Source organism: Lepidochelys olivacea, assembly GCF_965140295.1.
Source record: "Lepidochelys olivacea isolate rLepOli2 genome assembly, chromosome: 25".
Taxonomy (NCBI): Eukaryota; Metazoa; Chordata; order Testudines; family Cheloniidae; genus Lepidochelys; species Lepidochelys olivacea.
In genome coordinates, this window is record NC_140435.1 from 10046470 (window position 1) to 10066634 (window position 20165).

General features: G+C 54.2%; 1 protein-coding gene across 1 annotated transcript in view; it reads left to right on the forward strand.

The window, feature by feature from the left end:
- Positions 1–20165, forward strand: part of MYO1F (myosin IF) — a 46379-nt gene that overhangs the window by 12169 nt on the left and 14045 nt on the right. The window contains exons 2-13 of the mRNA XM_084614307.1: positions 532–669; positions 8914–9003; positions 9954–10048; positions 12270–12357; positions 13007–13096; positions 13970–14101; positions 14556–14690; positions 16409–16541; positions 17088–17284; positions 18333–18413; positions 19110–19196; positions 19719–19805. Of these exons, the coding sequence (XP_084470433.1) occupies positions 532–669; positions 8914–9003; positions 9954–10048; positions 12270–12357; positions 13007–13096; positions 13970–14101; positions 14556–14690; positions 16409–16541; positions 17088–17284; positions 18333–18413; positions 19110–19196; positions 19719–19805 (1353 nt within the window). The remainder of the gene's footprint in view (positions 1–531; positions 670–8913; positions 9004–9953; positions 10049–12269; positions 12358–13006; positions 13097–13969; positions 14102–14555; positions 14691–16408; positions 16542–17087; positions 17285–18332; positions 18414–19109; positions 19197–19718; positions 19806–20165) is intronic.

The window sequence follows — 20165 nt, forward strand, 5'->3', positions numbered from 1 at the left end:
CCCAAAGGCGACGTGTCCAACAAGTGCTGCTTGCGTGATACGGCCTAGTGCCAAATGTCAGGCCAATCTCTGCGATACCACGCAGGCGGGGTGGGGGTGGGGGTGGGGGTGTGGGGGTAACAGTACTTGATTTAAATTAAGGGGCAAATTCTCTGCTCTTGCAAATTGGCGCCGCTCCCTTGACTTTGCTGTAGCTGTGCTCTGTTTTACTAGCAGAGACTTTCGCTTTTAATATCTTGGAAATGAGTTAGAACCATAAATAATAGGGACACTTTGCTCTTATGTAACTCCTGTGATCTGAAAGCACCTTATAAAGGGGCCTGAACATTATTATTCACATGTTCCTGATGGGGAAACTGAGGTACAGAGGTCACATGGTGAGTCAGTGGCTGCGAAAGGATCAGACACACACATACACACACACCGGTCCTGACTCACAGACCCGAGTCCTAGCCATTGGACCACACTGCTTTCTCAAAAGCATTTCCTTTGCATTGCTGTATGCAGTAATTCTCCCCCATCTCTCCACAGGGCAGCAAGGAGCTGTTTCACTGGCAGAGCCACAATGTCAAGCAAAGCGGAGTGGATGACATGGTCCTTCTCTCCAAAATCTCCGAGGACGCTATTGTGGAAAATCTTAAAAAGCGCTTCATGGATGATTACATCTTCGTATCCTTTCCGGGGGCCATGCTGGGGGCACTGGGGCATCTCATAGAAACCAAAACAGGCCATGCTTGGGGTAGCAAGGCTGCACCTAAGTGCCTTTCAGTGGAATAATTCTGGGGTCTGTTCTGGCCATTCTAGGTCTCCCCTTTACGGGTGGATCTAGCGGTAGCCCTGTAAAGGGGGGCTAGCTCAGGCTCTCGTATCAGCAATGTCTTTCCAGGGTTGGAGATACAGGGGGAAAATAGTTCCCAATTGTCCTGTTGTCGTAGGAGGCGTAGGGATATCTCCTGTGAGTCTCTGAACAATACTCAGCAGTGGACGCAGGCACTCTCAACAGCAGCCACAAAACCAGATGCCTGTCTCAATCTGTGTATGGAAGCTCCTGCTTTTCGCATAGGAAGGCAAGAGAAGCAATGACACCTGGTGTTTCTGAAAGGCTGAATGGACCAGTGCGCACTCCCCCTGGGCCCCTAAGGGCAGAATTCTCCGGCACTCAAAATCAGGGCCGGAATTTCAAACGAAGTCCGCTCCCTTTTACGCACCAAAACAAGCGCCGGGATTTTCAAAAGAGCTTTGCCCATGGGGTGCTGAGCTCACTTGAAAATGTGCCAGGGAGTGTCTCAGTGGGTGTTGCTGGGTGTGAAGTGCTTCTGAAATTCCAGCCCTGAGGTCTTTGGATATTTTGGCCTTTGGTGTTAGCAATCGGGCCAGGTGCCCTTGGAAAGCTCACTTCCCCCAGCTCTGCAGGACGGGCTCAGTCGGACCCGTGGCCTCCATGTCGTGATGATCTGGCCATTTGAATCTTTGGTGAAATATTTTGGCCAAAAACCAAAATATTCTAATTGAAATGGGGGCAGCAGTGCCTCATGGGAGTTATAGTTCTGGTTACTTACGCTCCCATTCTCCTCTTTGGATCAGTTGGGCTTTTGGGCCAGACTACATCTCCCATGATGCATCACAGCCAGGGTTTCCTATGATTCTCTCTTCCCCTCACCAATAAGGTAGAAAGCAGTGCATCATGGGAGATGTAATCCAGCCAAAAAGCCTGGCTGGCCATAAGAGGAGTATAAGGAACCTGAATATATCTCCCATGGTGGACCACTTTCTACCCCGCTGGTGAAGGGAGCTGGTGATTAGGAGTCTCTGGCTGCGATGCATCATGGAAGATGTAGTCTGGCCAGAAAGCTGGGCCCACAGAGGAGAATGGGAACGTACACCACCTGAACTGCACCCTTCCCAGGAGACATTTTTAAGTGAAATGTTTTGGTTTTTTACGAAATTTCTAAATTTTCTGCAGAAACTGAACACGTTTCACACACAAAAATTCTTTGGTTGAAAACCCAATCTTCCGTCAAAAACGGTTCCAACCAGTCCTAGCGAGAACATGCAGAACAATCTCTTCTATTTGCGGCCAGCCCACTGCAGCCTTGGTATAAATTCCCCGGTGCAGGGGGCTGGCTGGAAGACACAGGGTACCAGGGTGTGGGATAATGAGGCCAAGTATAACTAAGCTGACTAGAGCTGGGAGCCGATCTGCCAGAGTCCATCTGCGTTATAAAAGGATGAGTATTTACACCGCAGCACCAGGGCATGTTTCATGGGAAAACACATCGGCACTTCAGTTAAGCCTCTGCCTTTTTGTAGCTGGCTTGAACCCCCTCCTTGAGTTTGGCATGGACAGTACCGGGAGCCTCAAAAGAAAGCAAGGCTGAGTGATGGGAGAATCCGGAACCTGCACCAAGGGAAAAGCCGGCACGCAGAGCTGCATCGCCGTAAAAGAGTTGAATGTATTCCTGATGGGAGCCAACGGCCAGCTCCCATGAGCTCCAGCCTTCAGACAGACAGCAGGAGCACACCTGCTGGCAACAGAGCCCGGGAGAGAGGCATCCTCTGAAACACCTGGGGCACAGACCATTGCGGTACCTGGCATTGCCCCCGATATGAATGGACAGCCAGTGCAGAGTATGGTGCATAATGGAACATGCTCCCACCGCCCTGCCCCGCACAGAAACCGGTTTACCTATCGTTGATGCTACTTATTGCCTTGGTGCCTCTCAGTCTGCTCAGATACAGAAACCACACTGGTCAGTTTCACTTCCTGGCTCTCATCCATTGGACAGCATTTTGGGGTTTTGGTTCCCAGCACTGCAGCAGGACAAGATATAAAACAACCCCAATCGTGAAATAACGTTGCCATTTAATATCGGTTTACAGTCAGGCAAGTATCATCACTCTGTGGGCCAGGTGCTGTGTTGCCCTGTGACTTGTGCCAGTGTTTAGACTGTGCAAAGTGGTGTCAAATCTTCCCAGAGCTGAACGGTTGTGTTTTGCACTCTCACTGCACGGGTGTAAATGAGTGCACAAGAGGCAGGATGATGGAGAATCAGGCCCTTTCTGTATTTAGCAGCTTTATCTTTACAAAATCTAAATGTTGGGCCTCCGATGCACCATGACCGCTGCTGAAGGAATTCATTTCAGTTCTGCATCCCCTTATCTCAGGGTGGACTGGCTCAAGTGGCAAGATCCGCACCCCTGCTGGGTCTGGACATCGGGGCCCTATTCCTTGCACCACCTGGCAAATTTTGCAGGCGGTCCCTACATTCAGGAGACTGTTCTGCCTCCTTCATCTCTGTGACAGGGAAGGTGCCCTGAGCTGGGAGCCAGGAGACCACGAGAGCCAGGCTCATCTCTTTCACCCTCCGCTTGTTCTGTGCAACCTTTACAATTGAGCGAGGCTTCGTACCGCTCCCTATGAGACAGGCAAGTGCCATTGCCTTCATTTTACATATAAAGTAACCTTGGACAGAGCTGAGAACAGAATCCAGTTCTCTGGTATAGCACACCCAAGTCTCAACCACACTGTGTTTCAGAAAGAATCTGCCCAATCTATGTGCTTGGCTATTCTCTGTGCAACCACCAAGGCCACGCTCCTCTCCCAGAGCCACGGACAGAACCCAGGAAGCATGAGCCCTGCTGTTTTTTTCTGCTGTCTAGCAAATAGCTCTGCAACCCAGGATAGCTAATAGTTTCCTCAAAAAAAAAACCCAAAAAGCAGCAACCTCAGCTAGCCCCCATGAGCTAAGCTGTGCAGTCCCTCTCAACTCCTGCCCCCGGGCCTTTGTGCGTCACACCAGAGCTGCTGCCAGACAGGTCCTTGGACAGAATTTTCCTTGAGGGCTTAAAGGGAGGAAGCATGGTTGTTATTTCTTTCCATGTGGTGTCCTCCTACCTTGCACCCCCAGCCTAAGGGCTCAGGCTCTGGGGCCAGTACTGGAACCCTTCCCAGATCCCAGTGCCAAGACCATTAGCCCCCAGCCCAAAGTTTCTGTGCTCTGTGGCACAGGCAGACAGCCCTCGCTGGCCCGGTTCCTGCCCCTGGTCCCCTGACACAGCTGTGTTTCCTATCAGCCCCTCACCTTGGCGGTGTGGCTGTGCTCCCCCATAGTACTGTGATCCAGTGGCTGACTTTGTGATTTATGCTAAGGCCTCTCGAGTGGCCCATAGCTGCTTCTCTGGCGTCAGCCGTTCTAGAGAACAACGCTTTCCACTGCTCCAACCGAAGGCTATTTCCAAAATGGGGGTCTCTGCAGAATCCTGGGACTGCCCCAGTGCACACAGCATGCTCGGCGGCTCTGGGGCTCTCGCTGATTTCACGTGTCCCTGTCAGTGGATGCCAGCAAAGAGAGCAAATCCAGCTGAGCAGGCTCAAGAAGTGGCCCCGGGCTTCTCTGACGCGATCCGGGAGCGCTCTGTGGCAATGTTGTGTCGGGGAGGGGAAGCACTTCCTGGATTTGGGGAATAGGCTAATGGACTCCAAAAGTCGCTTCAGCTGTTCCTCTTCATCTGGCATGTACGGGCGGCAGCTGGCTCTTCAGGGCGGAGAGGGGTGGGGTGTGAAACAGGAGAAGATGGCGTGGAGGATTTCGCAAGGTTATGGGCAACCTGACTGCAGCTGTGCTGATGGGTCTCAGTCCCTGCCCTTGCGCTCCCCTTGCTTTTTGAGTCCTGAGCCCTCTATGCAGCTCGGCCAATGCAATTTTAGCAAGCTTCCCCTGCAACACCCCCTGCCTTTCCAGTCCTGGCCTGCCCCACATCTCTGCCCATGCACCCCAGCCTTGTCCTTTGGCACCTGTTAGACTATACCAGAGTTCAAAAAAGAACTAGATAAGTTCACGGAGGATAGGTCCATCAATGGCAGTTAGCCAGGATGGGCAGGGATGGTGTCCCTGGCCTCTGTCTGCTAGAAGCAGGGAACGGGTGACAGAGGATGGATCTTTTGATGATTCCCTGTTCTGTTCTTTCCCTCTGGGGCACCTAGCATTGGCCACTGTTGGAAGACAGGAGACTGGGCTAGACGACCAGCATGGCCGTTCGTATGTTCTCATTCACACAATGCACAGTCAACCTGTGGAACTCTTTGCCAGAGGAAGTTGTGAAGGCCAAGACCCCCTGCTGTCCCAGCCCTGATGACCCACTGCACCTCACGCTGCCCTGCCTCGCCTCCATCCCTAGCCCAGCTGGTCTTTGAGGACCATACGCAGCCAGATGCTCGTTGGCAGCCCAGCTGTTGCTCAGGGTTCTAGTTCTGTCACTGCGATATTGCTTAGCCTCCTGCATTGGGATCTCAGTCTCATGCACTTCCCTGGCGCTCGTCCACATGGGGCACTGCACCAGGGAAGGGCGAAGGTTTCTGTGAAGGGCTGAGTTGCCTGAAGCGCCCCCTCCTGCTCGAGTCTCTGACGGCCGCCTGGCCGTGGATGTTGATCCTGCCTATATCAGGGCAGTGGCGTTAAGGAGCTCGCTGCGAGGCCAATCGGAGGAGACAGTCAGCACAACCCTGCAGGGTCGCTCTTTGCTTGGCTAGTTCCTTGCTCACCAGTCTGAGAACATAAACTCCCCCTGACCTTCTATTTGATTATCATGGGGTTTGACCCACAGAAGCATGAGACTGAGCCTGGCCCTGTGCCCAGACAAGGGCCTGCACCATCCCAATGGCCATCCAGAGCGCGCCTTTTGCTCCCACGTCCCATCCCTACTAGGAGGCAGCCAGCTGGCAGCAGGGAAATCTTTCTAGGTCTGGCCGAGCACTGAATTCCCTGGCTATCAGGCTGGAAACAATGTTCCCCCGCAGGGGAGCTGGGAGCAGTGAGCTACAGCAGGTCTCAGGGAAGAGGAGCACATCAGAGAGAGAGCTCACTGCGCTCAAGTGGGCTGCGGTTTCCACCGAAGGCAAGGCTGTGTCCTTACAAGGCTGTGCTCTGCGACAGCTCGGAGCGGGTGCTCCTCCTGCCTGTGACAACAGCCCAGAAAGGCTGGAGCTGCTCATTTGTTTGGTCTGCTTGGTTTTTTTTAGAAAAGAAGCAAACCCCAGAAACCTGCTTCTTCCGTTTTTTGGGGTTTTTTTTTTTCCTGCTGCTCTGTAAGGGCCCAGTGTCCAGCCATGAGTCAGTCCAGAGCACTTCTGCATTACCCAGGAAGCACCAGCCCCTCCTCCTCCTCTTACATCACCCTTTCCCATTCTGTAAGAGACACGCTATTCCCCACTGTCACTCCCTCTCTTGGGGGACAAGCCACACCTGGCCTCTTGAACCAGGTGGGCATGAAGGGGACAGGTCCTGCTTTAAACATCTGCTGCAGGGAGTGAGGCTTCTCCTAGCTCTGTATGACCCCACACGCTGTCCCGTCGTAACACCCACCCTCCTCTCCCGGAGCCCTCCATTGCAACGGTCCCCCCTGCTCTCCCCAGCCCTGCTGTTCTCATAGCCCCTCCCGCTCACCACCTCGTATCTGTCCGCCTTTGGGGTCTCCTGTGCATGTGCCTCCATCTTTGGTCCACCTTGGGCAGATACCATGGGGCAGGTCTATAGGAAGGAGGCAGCCCAAGTACATGCAGAAGGTGCAGCTGTAGGAGTCAGGACACGGGGGTTCTATTCCCCAGCCCCGCCCCGGCTCACTAAGCAAGCCGTGAGGTGTCTCCGTGCCTCAGTTTCCCCATCTGTAGCAGGGCAGTAATTGTACCCCCTTTATAAAGGGCTTTGAGACCTACGAAGTGCTGAGTGTCGGTCATAACAACTGGGCGAAGTGCACACAGAGTGTCGTAAATGTCATTCATTAGACCCAGATCTTCAGCCAGCGTGAATCCGCGTATCTCTACCGACTTCAGCGCTTTTTATAGGGGTTTTGTGCAGACAGGCTTGCTGTACGTGGAGCTGACGAGGAAGGAAGGAACTCGGCGACCAGATGGGCTGCAGAACACAGAGCTGTCATCACCGACAGGGGCAAGTGTCGCCAAGGTGGCCGGAAGTAGTGGTAACGTGTGATGAGCAGCAGAGTGCTCCATCCCGACTGTGCTGCACACGAACCCTCCCCTGAGGACCCTGGCCAAGCCACAGTGACTGGGGACCCTGGAGGGTGCTACTGGCAAGAGTGCTGTGGCCAGTTAACCTCCAGGCTGGAATGACGATGCTCTGCTCCTTGCGCAGAGCCGGGCCTCCTGCCCCCTTCATGTGGCACAGCTGTTCTGCCACATCAAAGCAGTGCTGGGGGCCGCCCTTCCAAAACAGGCTGCGATTTTCACCGCTTGTTTCGCTTGCGACATACTCGCTGGGGAGGCCACAACTCAGAGGTGGTGGGTGCCTACAAACGGGGTCATCACCTGTATCTGATCTTGCAGGGCGGCCCCCGTTTTCATGGGCACTCGTCCAGCCCGAGGCTGCAGAAAGCTCCTGTTGAGCTTGGGTAGGAGGCGAAAACTCTGCAAATGCATCATGAGGAGAGGTCTTAAGAAGAGAAGAGCCACCTTACACTGGACCAGACCCTTGGCCCATCTTCGCCCAGCGCCCAACCTCCTACTGCATAGGAGATGACCACTGGTCCGTCTAGTGCAGTGTCCTTTTTCCAATACAGGCTCAAACCCACAGTCTACCTCGGCCAGCCTTCTGCATATTCTGTGGTGGCAACGCAGCCTCGCCACGGGGTGATGTCATGTGAGTGGAGCCCGTTTCAAGACCGCCACAATAACGCTTTGTTATTCCGCAGGACAAGGCTTTGGAGGGAGACCACCCGCCAGGTGCTGCTGGGCAAGGGCGGGCTTCGGGAAACCTCCTGGCCACAAGGGGCAGAGTTTTCACTCATGCTCCACATCAGCACCTACAGCTGGGGCCCGATTTCCAAAAGCACCGGCCCTAAGTGGGCAGATTTTCGAAAGAGCTCAGAAGTCCGGCGAAAATCCAAGCCCTTCTCGAGGTGCCAAAATGGGAGCTGAACACCTGAAATGTGGCCCTTGGGTGGCACTGAATCCAATTTTCCTTCTGCCTTTTGAACTGGTCCCAAAGAACAAACTCCTCCAACATTGCCCCTGGCGGAAATCCAGTGCCTCCTTCCTGCAGTCCCATGTCAGAAGTTGCCAGGAGGGACAGGGGCTGTGCCATTAGCCCTCTGTAGGGTGACCAGGTATCCCAATTTTATAGGGACAGTCCCAATATTTGGGGCTTTGTGTTGTATAGGCCCCTATTACCCCCCCATCCCGATTTTTTCACACTTGCTATCTGGTCACCCGAGCCCGCTGCGGCCCGGCTCTTCCCTTACCCGAGCAGGGAAGGCACTTACTGCCAGCTGTGCTGGAGCTAGGGGTGCTGGCTTGAAGTAGTAATAACAAACACCAACTACACGATTCCCATGGTTTCCCTCCTCAGCACCCCGGTATACAAATTGTTCCAGCACCCCCGCTTGCTGCTACCCCTTACTTCTCCCGCTGATCAAGGTGCCGCGTCATGGCCCCTTCCCCTGGGGTGGCAATCTGTGTGACCAGTCCGTGGCCCCGGGGTTAGAAGGAGCCAGAGAAGCCCAGAACTGTCCATCTGCCATCGCTCTCCTTGGGCCTTAACTGCGCCATGGGGAGATTTTTTGCAGTGAGCCCCCCGCAATAAGCTGCCAAGTTCCAGGGGTGGGGGAACAATGTGTACAGTGGGGGTGCTGAGAGCCATGGAACCAAACGGTAAACCCTGGATTTGATGGAAACCACTGCAGCACCCCTAGTTCCAGATCCCAAATCCCCCCAGGTGGGGGTGGGGGAGCTGGTCTGGACCCATATCTTGTATCAAAGTCCTCACCGCGCTCCTGAAGCTACCGCGGTCCTTTTGGGTCTTGTTGGCTTTGGGTACCATGGCATGTCTGGTGCGCAGGGCTGGGTGGGAAGGGGGAAGGAGAAACACGAGGAAAGCTGATGGACCTTAACAAAGAGCTCAGACCTACATTGGCTCGGTTCTTATCTCAGTCAATCCCTTCAAGCAGATGCCTTACTTCACGGACCGGGAGGTTGAGCTCTACCAAGGAGCGGTGAGGAGGCTGGCTGGTCTTGGGGGTTAGAACTGCGGCGGGGCTGTTTGACATGACTCCTTGTTCGGGCTACTCTGTCTTGTACCTTTGGATAACGTGCAAGGCGTGGACACATTTCTAACGGATTGTATAAACGGGCCCCAGGCTAGGCTAGGGTCTCGGACTGGGAGTCAGGAGGCCTGGCTCTGGTCCCAGCTCACTCTGTGATCTGCTGAGTGACCGTGGGCAGCTCCCTGGGTGTCTTTCTCCTCTCCAGCTCTGGGGCCTATAGGGGTTACTGCAGTATATATTTCCAAATAAAACCTGTGTTCAGGTTGAAAGTACATGTCAGCAACTTAGGTAAAAAAATATTACTGAGCAGTTGAAGTTATTCCAAAAAACAGCTTTATAAGCCCAGGAACTTCAGAGTTAAGGTTACACTTAAAAAAAACCCAAAGGTATTAAGATATGGAAATTCACAGCTAAGGCCCCACAAAAAACCTTAATTCTGCCCTGAAGGGGGGAAAAGATTTAAAACCTCTAATGTGTCTTTAAAAATCAGTTTAATCTAACCTGGAGTCACAAGCATTACCATGCCACTGTCATACTCAGTGGTTCTCAACCTGTGACCCGCAGGCTGCTTGCAGCCCAGTCAGGTACACACAGCGGCAGCCCATCTGACATCCTCAGGGCCATACAGGTAGTATATATTTTGTGTGGATGCAGCCCGCATAACACACACAGTGCTGCATACGAGGCCCACAATGGTCAGTAGGTTGACAGCCACTGGTCATACTTGTATAGTTACCACATGGCATTGCTGTAGGGCAGAGTTAAGGTTGTTCGACTGTCTCACTGGAGAAGGGAAGTGGAGGGAAAGTGCTGCTCACCGAGAGGGTTCTGGTTTATGCGTTAGACTCTGCGTTGTAGTTAGTAACCACTGTTCTCGTCGTCTGTTTGTTGGCCTCTAGGCTCAGTATGAAAATCCGCCCCACATCTACGCTCTGACCGACAACATGTACCGGAACATGCTGATCGATGGAGAGAACCAGTGCGTCATTATCAGGTAGCAAGAACGCCGACTCCCAAATAAGAGAGACTTGGGTGGAGGACGTGGGGGTCGATCTCCGTTGTGGAGCAGGGTCAGGTCTGTTTCCCAAGGCCAGTACTGACCCAATACCCCACTGCGGTGCTATAGGGAGCGGTGCCGTCTTCGGGAGAAGAAGTAAACCAGAAGAGTGGGGCTAAAGTCCTGCCCCCTTGGGGTCATTAGAGATTCCACGACACTTTTCATATGGTCAGGGTTGTTAGTGCTGCTGTCTTGGCTGAATTCCAGTCCCGCCTCCCTAAATTCCTCTTCCAGTTTTGACTGGGTACAGCATTCTTCACTTCCTCTCCTACGTTGCTATGCGCCGGGAAGCCGCGGGTAGGCTGCCTTGCAAGGGCAGCTGCCCTGCCGTGGTGGGGTGCAGCGAGCCCCGTGGATGTGTGTAATCTGCAAAGTGCTCGGGGATGGAAAGCCCCATCGCAGTGTGAAGTTGTTCATCAGTGTTGTCATCAAAGGAACTGGCAGACGTCCTGGACTCTGCATTCCTAGGAGGGAGCACGTTGGTACGGTGTCCAATGAAACGCTGGGCTAGGAGAGGGTCTGTGTCCTGCCGTCACCGGTCATCACCACTAGGCTTTTATATGTTGTGGTTCCCATCCACTTTAAAGAGAACAAGCTTCCAGACCAGCCCAAGGGGAAAGTTGGAGCAGTATAAGCGAAGGTGTGAATTTAAACTGCTAGAGTTATACCTGTGTGTGTGTGGACACTGGTATAGCTATCGCGGTTTTAACTAGACTATATAGTGGTATAACTAGCTAACCTTTCCCATGTAGACAAGCCCTAATGTATTTCCTCTCTCACATGACCCACCGCACTGCCACTATGCATGCTTCATTATGAAGCAAGATCATGGCTCCCCGCTGTTGTGCCAGGAGCTGTATGTACACCTAGTAAAAGACAGTTCCTGCCCTCAAAGGCTTTCAGTCTAAGCGGACAAGTCAGCCAAAGGTTGAGAGGGGAAACTGAGGCACAACGAAGGGCCACGACTTGCACAAGGTCATCCCGCAGGTCTGCGGCAGAGCTGGGAATAGAGCCCAGGTTTACTGAATCTGAGTGCTGCATTCAGTCCCCTGGACCACATTGCTAAAAGCGAATATGCCTGGCTGGGATGCAAGAGGACGGCAGCTCAGCACAGGAAATGACCTTGACGCAAGTCATGTGTCTGTTTGAATATTGCAAAGAAGCTGTCCGGATGTGGGCAAGTCCAGAGACTTCCCTTCCAGGTACAAGGCACCAGGACTAGTAACAGTTCAGGCATCAGTGTCAGCCAGGAGCCAGAGTGTGCGGTGCTTGGAATCTCGTCGCCACCCTGCTGCAGTGCCGTCAAGCCAGGATTACATATCGCTGCACACCTCCGCTCCTCCTCACTGCAATACCAGGCACAGGGACTAGGAAGAGCTATTTAACTCAAAACTGGACCAGCCTCCTGTACCCAGCAAGAGCTCCCCTTCCGCAGACACAGAGAGAATACAGAAGGGTCTACGAGTTATAAAATTATTTATCATTTCTATTGCAATGCCCCAAGGGAGATCTGGCCCCCTATTGTGCTGGGCGCTGCACAGAAAGAACAAGAGACCATCCCTATCCCATAGTGTTTACCTAAATAGACAAAGGAAGGTCAGGAAAACAGGCCCAAAGAGGAAAGTTCAGTCATCAATGGATGGTTGTCACTGTCTGCACCCCGTTCTAGGGTAGGAATGAATATTCTGTCTTTGGGCAAGGAGATACCTTGCCCATCTGCAGTGGCGGATTAGCCACTGGGCCAACGAGGTCCATGCCCAGGGGCCCCGGCCAACTGCGGGGGCCCGTAAAAATGGGCGCCCCCGCACATGGATCAGCTCTGCCCGCCCGCCCAGCGCTCCTGCCGGGAAGCGGGGTCAGGGTGAGGGGGCTTGCCCTGCTCTGCCCGCCCGATGCTCCTGCCAGGAAGCTGGGGAAGCCCCCATACCCCGCCCCCTGGCAGGAGCACGAGAGGTATGGGGGGCACTGCAGGTGGAAGGGGTGGGGAGGGCCCCCCCTTGCTGTGGCCCAGGGCCCCACAAAAGCATAATCTGCCTCTGAGACCCACAGCAGGCTTAGAAGTGATTGAAACCTCCAGCAGGGCAGTGGTTCTGTCTGGAAATGTAGACACTGAGCAGGTTATTTCACTTTCCCCTGTTTTGTTTGAATGTTTCTGCAGTGGGGAAAGCGGGGCTGGAAAAACTGTGGCAGCCAAATACATTATGGGCTACATTTCCAAAGTGTCCGGAGGTGGAGAGAAAGTGCAGGTACGGCTCCCTCTGCAGCCCGGGCTCTCTCTGACCCTCTCTCTACTCGTCTTCTCTTCATTCTTGCTCTCCATTTCCCCCACCTCACTCCATCCCGTCCTTCCCTCCCACCCACTTTCCTAGGTTTGAATCGTCTTTCTCTCTGCCAGAGGGCAGCTCCTCTTTCCCCATCTTCTGCAGCTCCTCAGCTCTCCCCGCCGGCTGAGATCACATTAGGTTAGCCCGGGAAAGGTGATGACGTGCCAGGCAGCAGACCATGCTTCCTCTTCAAACCCTGCCCTCCATGCTCAGAGCTGGCAATGCCTGCCTTGCTCTAATCCAGGACTTGGCCCTTCCAAACCAACCGCTCCCAACAAAGATCCGGCAGCGCTCCCCCACACGCACACCAAGAAGGAGCTGGCAGTGCCCGCCTTGTGCCAGCCTACCATCGAGCAATGCCCTTCCATCCTACTAACCCAGAGCTGGAAATAGCAAACCCGCTCCAAGCCAAGAGCTAGCAATAATCCCCTGCACCTAAACAGTGAAGTGCAACGTTGCCAGCTTTCTGGCAGCCCTTTGCCATTGCACCTCACCAAGCTGTGACTAGTCCCCCAGGAGCCAACGGACCTGCCCCGTCTCTGACTTGCCCAGTCTCTGCTCTAATCCTCAGCATGTGAAAGACATCATCCTGCAGTCCAACCCTCTACTGGAAGCCTTTGGGAACGCCAAAACTGTCAGGAACAACAACTCCAGCCGATTTGTAAGTCTCCAGGGCCAGATTTCACTGCTAGTCGGTCCCGGGGAGGGGTGTGCGGATAGGGAGATGTGATAGTTCCATGGGAGACACTGGTATCTGGCTCATTTCTGCAGCCTACCCATCCCCTGGGGAAGTCTGATAGGAACAGAGCTGGCCTGAAGTACAAGCAAAGCAAGTGGCTACTCGGGACACTTATCCTTCAGGCTGCGTGTGCAATCTCTGAATCCCACAGACTGGCTTATATCCCTCTCCAGCACTGGGACTCACCATCAGAGCCCCATACTCCCATCAGCAACTCATGGCTCAGTTTCCCCATTCCAGCAGCACGGGCTCTTGCTCGGGTTGCTGCCAGTGGGAAGGCTGGCTCTGTGGGCGGTGCAGCCTGGAAAGGGATCGGGGCAGTGTTTGTAGGAAGGACCTAAATAAGCATTGCCCTTGTGGATGGTCAGCGCCTCTCAGGGTTGGGCCCCAGATGAGGGGAAGGAAAGATAACCCTTCAGGGGACAGGAAGAAAGTCAGAGATGAGATGACCCAAAAAGAAAGACCCTGCCCCGAGTCCTGTCTATTGCTATTATTTGTTTTACAGTAGCACCTAGAAGCCCCGATCAGGAGTCAAAAGCTTGGCGTACTAGGTGCTGTACATACATGTAATCAAAGACAGGCCCTGCCCCAGAAAGCTGCCAGTGACAAGAGACAGCAGGTTTGGGGAAAAGAAACATGCTGAGGCCTGAAGGCAGAGGGTCTTGGGAGGAGGTGGGAGAGACTTCCATAGACGAGGGGGGGGGTGGCCCCTGAAACAAGATGGCCCAGCCTCTGGCTGGTGCCCAGAGAACCGCAGCCCTGCAGCCTCACGGCTGAAATGTCTTCCCTCGGCAGGGGAAATACTTTGAAATCCAGTTCAGCCGGGGCGGTGAGCCGGATGGAGGGAAGATCTCCAATTTCCTGCTGGAGAAATCCAGGGTGGTGAACCAGAATGAGAGCGAAAGGAACTTCCACATCTACTACCAGGTACCCTGACAAACCAGGGCGCCCGCTGCGGTCAAGTGTGCGTGTGAACAGGAGCGTGAACGTGGCTGAGTGTGAACGTGCACGTCAGCACGTGGGTGCCAGACTGCCTACGAACGTGCGAGTGTGTGTGTGTGCGCGTGCGAGTAAGTGAACGTGCATATGCGTTCACGTGGGCACCGTGGTGCGTCTGAGTGTGCAAATGGACTGGCCTGTGTATTGGCATCCGTGCATGGAAATGAGCGTGCGTGCCCCTATGCGTTGTTTACGCCGTGTAGTGTCTCTAGCAGAATTGTGCCCAAGAGCCGCTGATAGGCCTGAGTTTCTGGCTGAGCAGGGGATGGAACTCCAAGTGGGGACAGCCGGCCCCAAGCGGCAGAGCAGGGGGTCCCTGAGGGCCGGTTCGTTTCCATGAGCTGACCCCAGCCCTGCTTCTGCACCTCTCCTTTACCGGCAGCTCATTGAAGGGGCCTCCCAAGAGCAGCAGCAGAACCTGGGGATCATGACCCCCGATTATTACTACTATCTGAACCAGTCCGAAACCTACAAGGTGGACGGCACCGATGACCGGAGCGACTTCCACGAGACCATGGTGAGTGGCCCAGGGGGACGGGAGGGTGGTCACAGTGGGGCATGTTAGAATGTGTCTCTGTACATTTTGGACTGATCTGACCTAACCCAGCTTGTGGATGAAAACAGGATTGACCCCCAAGAAGGCAGCTCTTTGGGCCCCATCTTCTCCCACTCCTGAGGCCCTCCGGCCCCGTATTCCAGAGGGGCTGGCTGGAGCTGAAAGAAAGGGCTGGACATCCAGGTGGGGACAGTGGCAACCTGCCTGCAGCCACATGCCAGATAACAGCTCATCAACAGGACCGGCTGGCGGAGCTGGGCCTCCTGTACTGTGCTGGGCATGTGCCGAGAGCCCATGGCCATATGCAGCCAGGCTGGGCTCCCTGCATGCCGTCTGAGAGGGGGACACTTGGAGATGGGAGGGGGTCGGGCTCTGAACCAGGGGTGCTGCCATCTTGTATTATTTCCCCAGCATTCGCATGGCAACCAAAAGCACCCCTTAGGGGCAAAGCTGCCAAGGGCCTCCAAGGTCCACTCAGCCACATCTGTAGGAACCCAAGATGGGAAGGGACCTCCTGGGTCACTGGTCCAGTCCTCTGCTGTCACGGGCCACCCCGTCCCATTTATAAATGTACCAAGCTCCCTCTTAACACCAACTCGGTTTCCTGCCTGAGGCAGGTACCCTGGATCCCAGGCTGCTTTCTACACCTGGTTGATCCCGCCTGCTCTGCGTGTGCAGGAATGAGCCCCTGGCACGTTTTGTCAGAGGTGTGTCCTCTGCCAACGTCAACCAGCCACTACTGTGCAGGGCGCTACCTGCCACCTCGTCGCTCTCTTCCCACCCCAGAGGTGGCTGCTTTTCACTAGTGCTGTCAGCGTGGTGGTAGATTGATACAGCAGGGCTGATCGTGTCCGGGTTTCACTGTGTCCCGGGAGCAGATGCTGCTTTCTTCTCGGGCAACATTTCTGAATGTGTGGACACGCCTATACCCCTTGGGAGTCCCGCAGGACACCCCAACCGTTTTCGCTGTCAAAAAACCACATTCTTTTTTTTTTTTTTTTGGCTGAATATTCCATTTCCGAAATGTTCACGGCAGGTTTATTTTTGCTGGTGTTTTTTATTTTCCAAATCTTCCCAAGATAAGTTTACAGCCATAACACCAGGGACTCATAGAATATCAGGGTTGGAAGGGAGCACAGGAGGCCCTCTAGTCCCACCCCCTGCTCAAAGCAGGACCAACACCAACTAAATCATCCCAGCCAGGGCTCTGTCAAGCCTGACCTTAAAAACTTTTAAGGAAGGAGATTCCACCACTTCCCTTGGTAACCCATTCCAGTGCTTCACCACCCTCCTAGTGAAAAAGTTTTTCCTAATATCCAACCTACCCCTCCCCCACTGCAACTTGAGACCATTACTCCTTGTTCTGTCATCTGCTACCCCTGAGAACAGTCTAGGTCCATCCTCTTTGGAACGCCCTTTCAGGTAGTTGAAAGCAGCTATCAAATCCCCCCTCATTCTTCTCCTCTGCAGACTAAACAATCCCAGTTCCCTCAGCCTCTCCTCATAAAAGTCACGTGCCCCAGCCCCCTAATTATTTTTGTTGCCCTCTGCTGGACACTTTCCAATTTTTCCACATCCTCCTTGTAGTGTGGGGCCCGTCATCTAGTCCAACCCCCTGCTCAAAGCAGGACCAATCCCCAACTAAATCAAGCTGATGGGATGTTTTCTCTGCCCGCTAGAATGCCATGCAGGTGATAGGCATCGCCAGGGAGGACCAGCAGCTGGTGCTACAGATCGTGGCTGGAATCCTGCACTTGGGCAACATCAGCTTCCGAGAACAGGGCAACTATGCCCAGGTGGAGAACCCTGACCGTGAGTCCGGCAGCCTGAATCCGTCTCCCCCCTGGGAAAGGGCCAGTAGAGAAGACTAGGAGGCAGCTGAATGAGCAGATTTCCATCCAGTGTCAGGGCAGATAAGCAGCTTACAATATCCAGGCGGGATTTAAAGATGGACAGAGAACCGGAATGCCTCAAGCTAGCCTTTTCAGTTTGTGAGATCAGGTGGAGATGCTTTTAATAATGCTTTGAACTTGTATGCAAATTCCTTACCCGGCAGGTCTCAAAGCACAATACAGACATGGCTGAGCATCACTGTCCCCATTTTAGAGATGGGGCAATTGAGGCACAGAGAGAGGACGTGAATTGGATCGTGGTGACTCAGCAAGACGTTGGTAGAGCCAGGAATAGGACCCGGGAGTCCTGGCACACAGGACCTCTGCTCTAACCACTAGACTACAGCCACCCCTTGTCCATGAGGGTGTGGCTAAGCTGGGGAACAACAACTAACGGCAGAGGGAGGGAGTTGTATGGGCTGATGGGGTGTCTAGAGACACCCTGACTTTCACTCCCTGTGCGCAGTGCTCGCCTTCCCTGCCTACCTGCTGGGGATAGATAAGGACAGGCTCAATGACAAGGTCACCAGCAGGAAGATGGACAGCAAATGGGGTGGCCGGTCAGAGTCTATCAACGTGACCCTCAACGTGGAGCAGGCGTCCTACACCCGCGACGCCCTGGCCAAGGGGCTCTACCTGCGGGTCTTTGACTTCCTCGTGGAGGTGAGGGTCGTGCCCCAAGCTCCCAGGTTAACCAGAGCCTGTGGGTCCCTGGCTTTGTGTGAAATCTCTTCTGTGGCTGTTCCCGAGTCCTGGCTAGGAATCTGGGGGAGATCAGCCCCAGGATGGGATGCCCCTTGGAAACTGAGTCCCATCTACCCAGGGGTGGTTTCAGGTTTCCCATCTCACCAGCTGTGGGTCCAGCAGCAGCTGCCTGAAGAGGCCCATGGCCGGGGTTCCCCTCAGCCTCCCTGCCCCAACACTTGAGGGGAAGGCAGAGGATATGATGGTCCTATCTCTCCCCCTTCAACCTGTCTCTTAAGCAGCAGCTACTCCGCCTCCTCATCAAGAAGCAGCTGCTGGCCCCTCCCTTACAGAAGTTGTCAAACCATGTCTGAGTATGGGGCAGGGCTTCTGGCTGGCACTCAGATACCAAGGAGGAGGGCGGGGTATGGGGATAGATAGGTAGATAGATAGATAGGGTATATGTAGATAGATAGATATGAGGGGTATATGGATGGATGGATGGATGGATGGATGGATGGATGGATGGATGGATATGAGGGGTATATGGGGATAGATAGATAGAGAGGTATATGGGGATGGATGGATGGATGGATATGAGGGGTATATGGGGATAGATAGATAGAGAGGTATATGGGGATGGATGGATAGATAGATCCACCCTCCAACACACTTGGGATTAGCAGTGGCGAATGGTGTGTTGAATTGTGACGGAGGGGACGTGTCTGACTTAGATTTCACGTTCTCCGCTGGGTACGATGTCCCTGGGGCCAAAGCAGCCGCTGTGACTGGCTTTCATTTTAGGTGTGATGTGAGTAAGGGACAGGGTTTGGCTTTCACCAGGGTCCCTCTCCCTTCCCCCAGGGCCAGGGTCAGCCCATGCATGAGAGCCGCGAGGCCAGAAAGACGCACTGTAAAGTGTTAGAGAACTAGACGTCCTGGTGATGAAGCTCTCCCTGCTCCTCTCCCACTTCTCTATCTTGCTCGCTTGCTCACTCACTTCCTCTCTCCGTTTCTTCCCCTGCAGTCCATTAACAGGGCCATGCAGAAGCCCAATGAGGAGTACAGTATCGGGGTGCTGGATATCTACGGCTTTGAAATATTCCAGGTACTTCTTACACTTGAAGGGAGGTGCCAGCTCCCCCCTCCCGTAGGGCATGATCACTCCGTACAGAACAGCTGAGAGGGAAAGGCGGGGGTTCCCCTTGCCGCCTAGACTGCCAAGAGGGGTTCCCAGATGCAGAACCCAAAGGTACCTCCCTTGCAGAGTCACTGTTTCCTCACTAAGCCTTTTTTCCTCCCCCTCCACCTGCCCCCTCTCCCCCAGGCTCCTTCTTGGCACACACCCCAAAATGGTGGCACACACCTCCTCCTCAGGGCTCCACTGTTCTGGGGACTGATCTGTGTTTGCCTGTGAGTCAGCCCCGCCGCTGTATAACACCCAGTTCTGCACAGACCAGCCTGCCAACTGCCCCTCCTGGTGCCCGTCCTCCCCACTGACTGGCCCTGGAGTCAGTGGCCATCACCCTAGACCCCCATGCCAATGTCTCCCCTTGCAAGCCAGCTGGGGAGCCGATCGCCAGGCCTTGCAGAGCCACAGTGCCCGGGGGACCCACCAGCCAGGAGAGGGAGAGCCCCGAGCTGGAGCTGGGTGTTCTCACGGGGAGCCCCCTGCAGAATGCTGGTTATTCTCAACGCCCCATAAGGCCCGACAGGAGCGACCTGGGAGCGGCAGGGTGTGAGTGGGGGGAGCCAACCCCCCAGCTGGGATCTCACTTTTTCTCTCTCTTTTATAATTCTGTAGAAAAACGGCTTTGAACAATTCTGCATTAACTTTGTGAATGAGAAGCTACAGCAGATCTTTATAGAGCTGACCCTTAAAGCGGAGCAGGTACGGTACACGGTACACACCGGGGCAAAGCGCTGTAGGGCTGGGGAGAGAGCAGAGACAGACCCATTAAGGCTGGAGGTTCTGAAATCAGGAGAATTTATGCAAACGAGGTAGTGCTCTGTTTGCATAATTGTGTGTATGCATTACCTCATTTGCATATGGTCTTTTCTTTTCCGTGATGGGCCCCCTGGCAGAGTCTAGGGAAACGGGGGCGGGCTGCAAGGTGCTCGGCACTTTTGCAAAGCAGGTGCTTCCGTATGGATGTAGGAACTTCACCTGAGGCCCCCACTCCTGAAAATCTTGGCTCAAAAGTCCTGAATGCATCTGCAGTAAGCCCAAGGCCCAGAGACAATTTTGCGCCTGAGGGAATTACTCTATGTGCATGAAAGGAAGGCAGGTGGTTTGCGCCCCAGAAAGGAAACTGCCCCCCTCCCCCATCAGCTTGTGCCCCAGCTGTGGGTTCCAAAGCTCCGTTCTTGCCTGGCACAGCGGGATCAGCTGGGCCTCTCTTGTCTGTTCTAGGAAGAGTATGTGCAGGAGGGGATCAAGTGGACCCCGATCCAGTATTTCAATAACAAAGTGGTGTGTGACCTGATAGAGAACAAGCTGGTAAGAGAGGGGAGTTCTGCTGTCATTCCTGGTTGGGGCGGGGTGGGGGGGGTCTGTCCCTGAGGAAGGTGCTTAACCCACTGGGCGCTGAAGGGGGCTGAAGCCCCTGTGCAGTGTTCAGCTGCAGAACGGCAGGGAAAGAGCCAGCGCTGGGGAGAGACTTTGTTCCCCACATGCTCTGCATAAGGGGTTAATTCGCTTGACCTGAGTGGAGAATAACCCCACTCAGCAGGTGGCTGGGCTGAAGCGGCCAAAGCCTGGCACGGGGATTGGCCTAGCGTTCAGGGGCAATCCCTGACACTGTGCGACTGGCATTCCCTGCACTGCTGCTGGCAGCTCCCAGGTTTGCAGGTCAGTGAT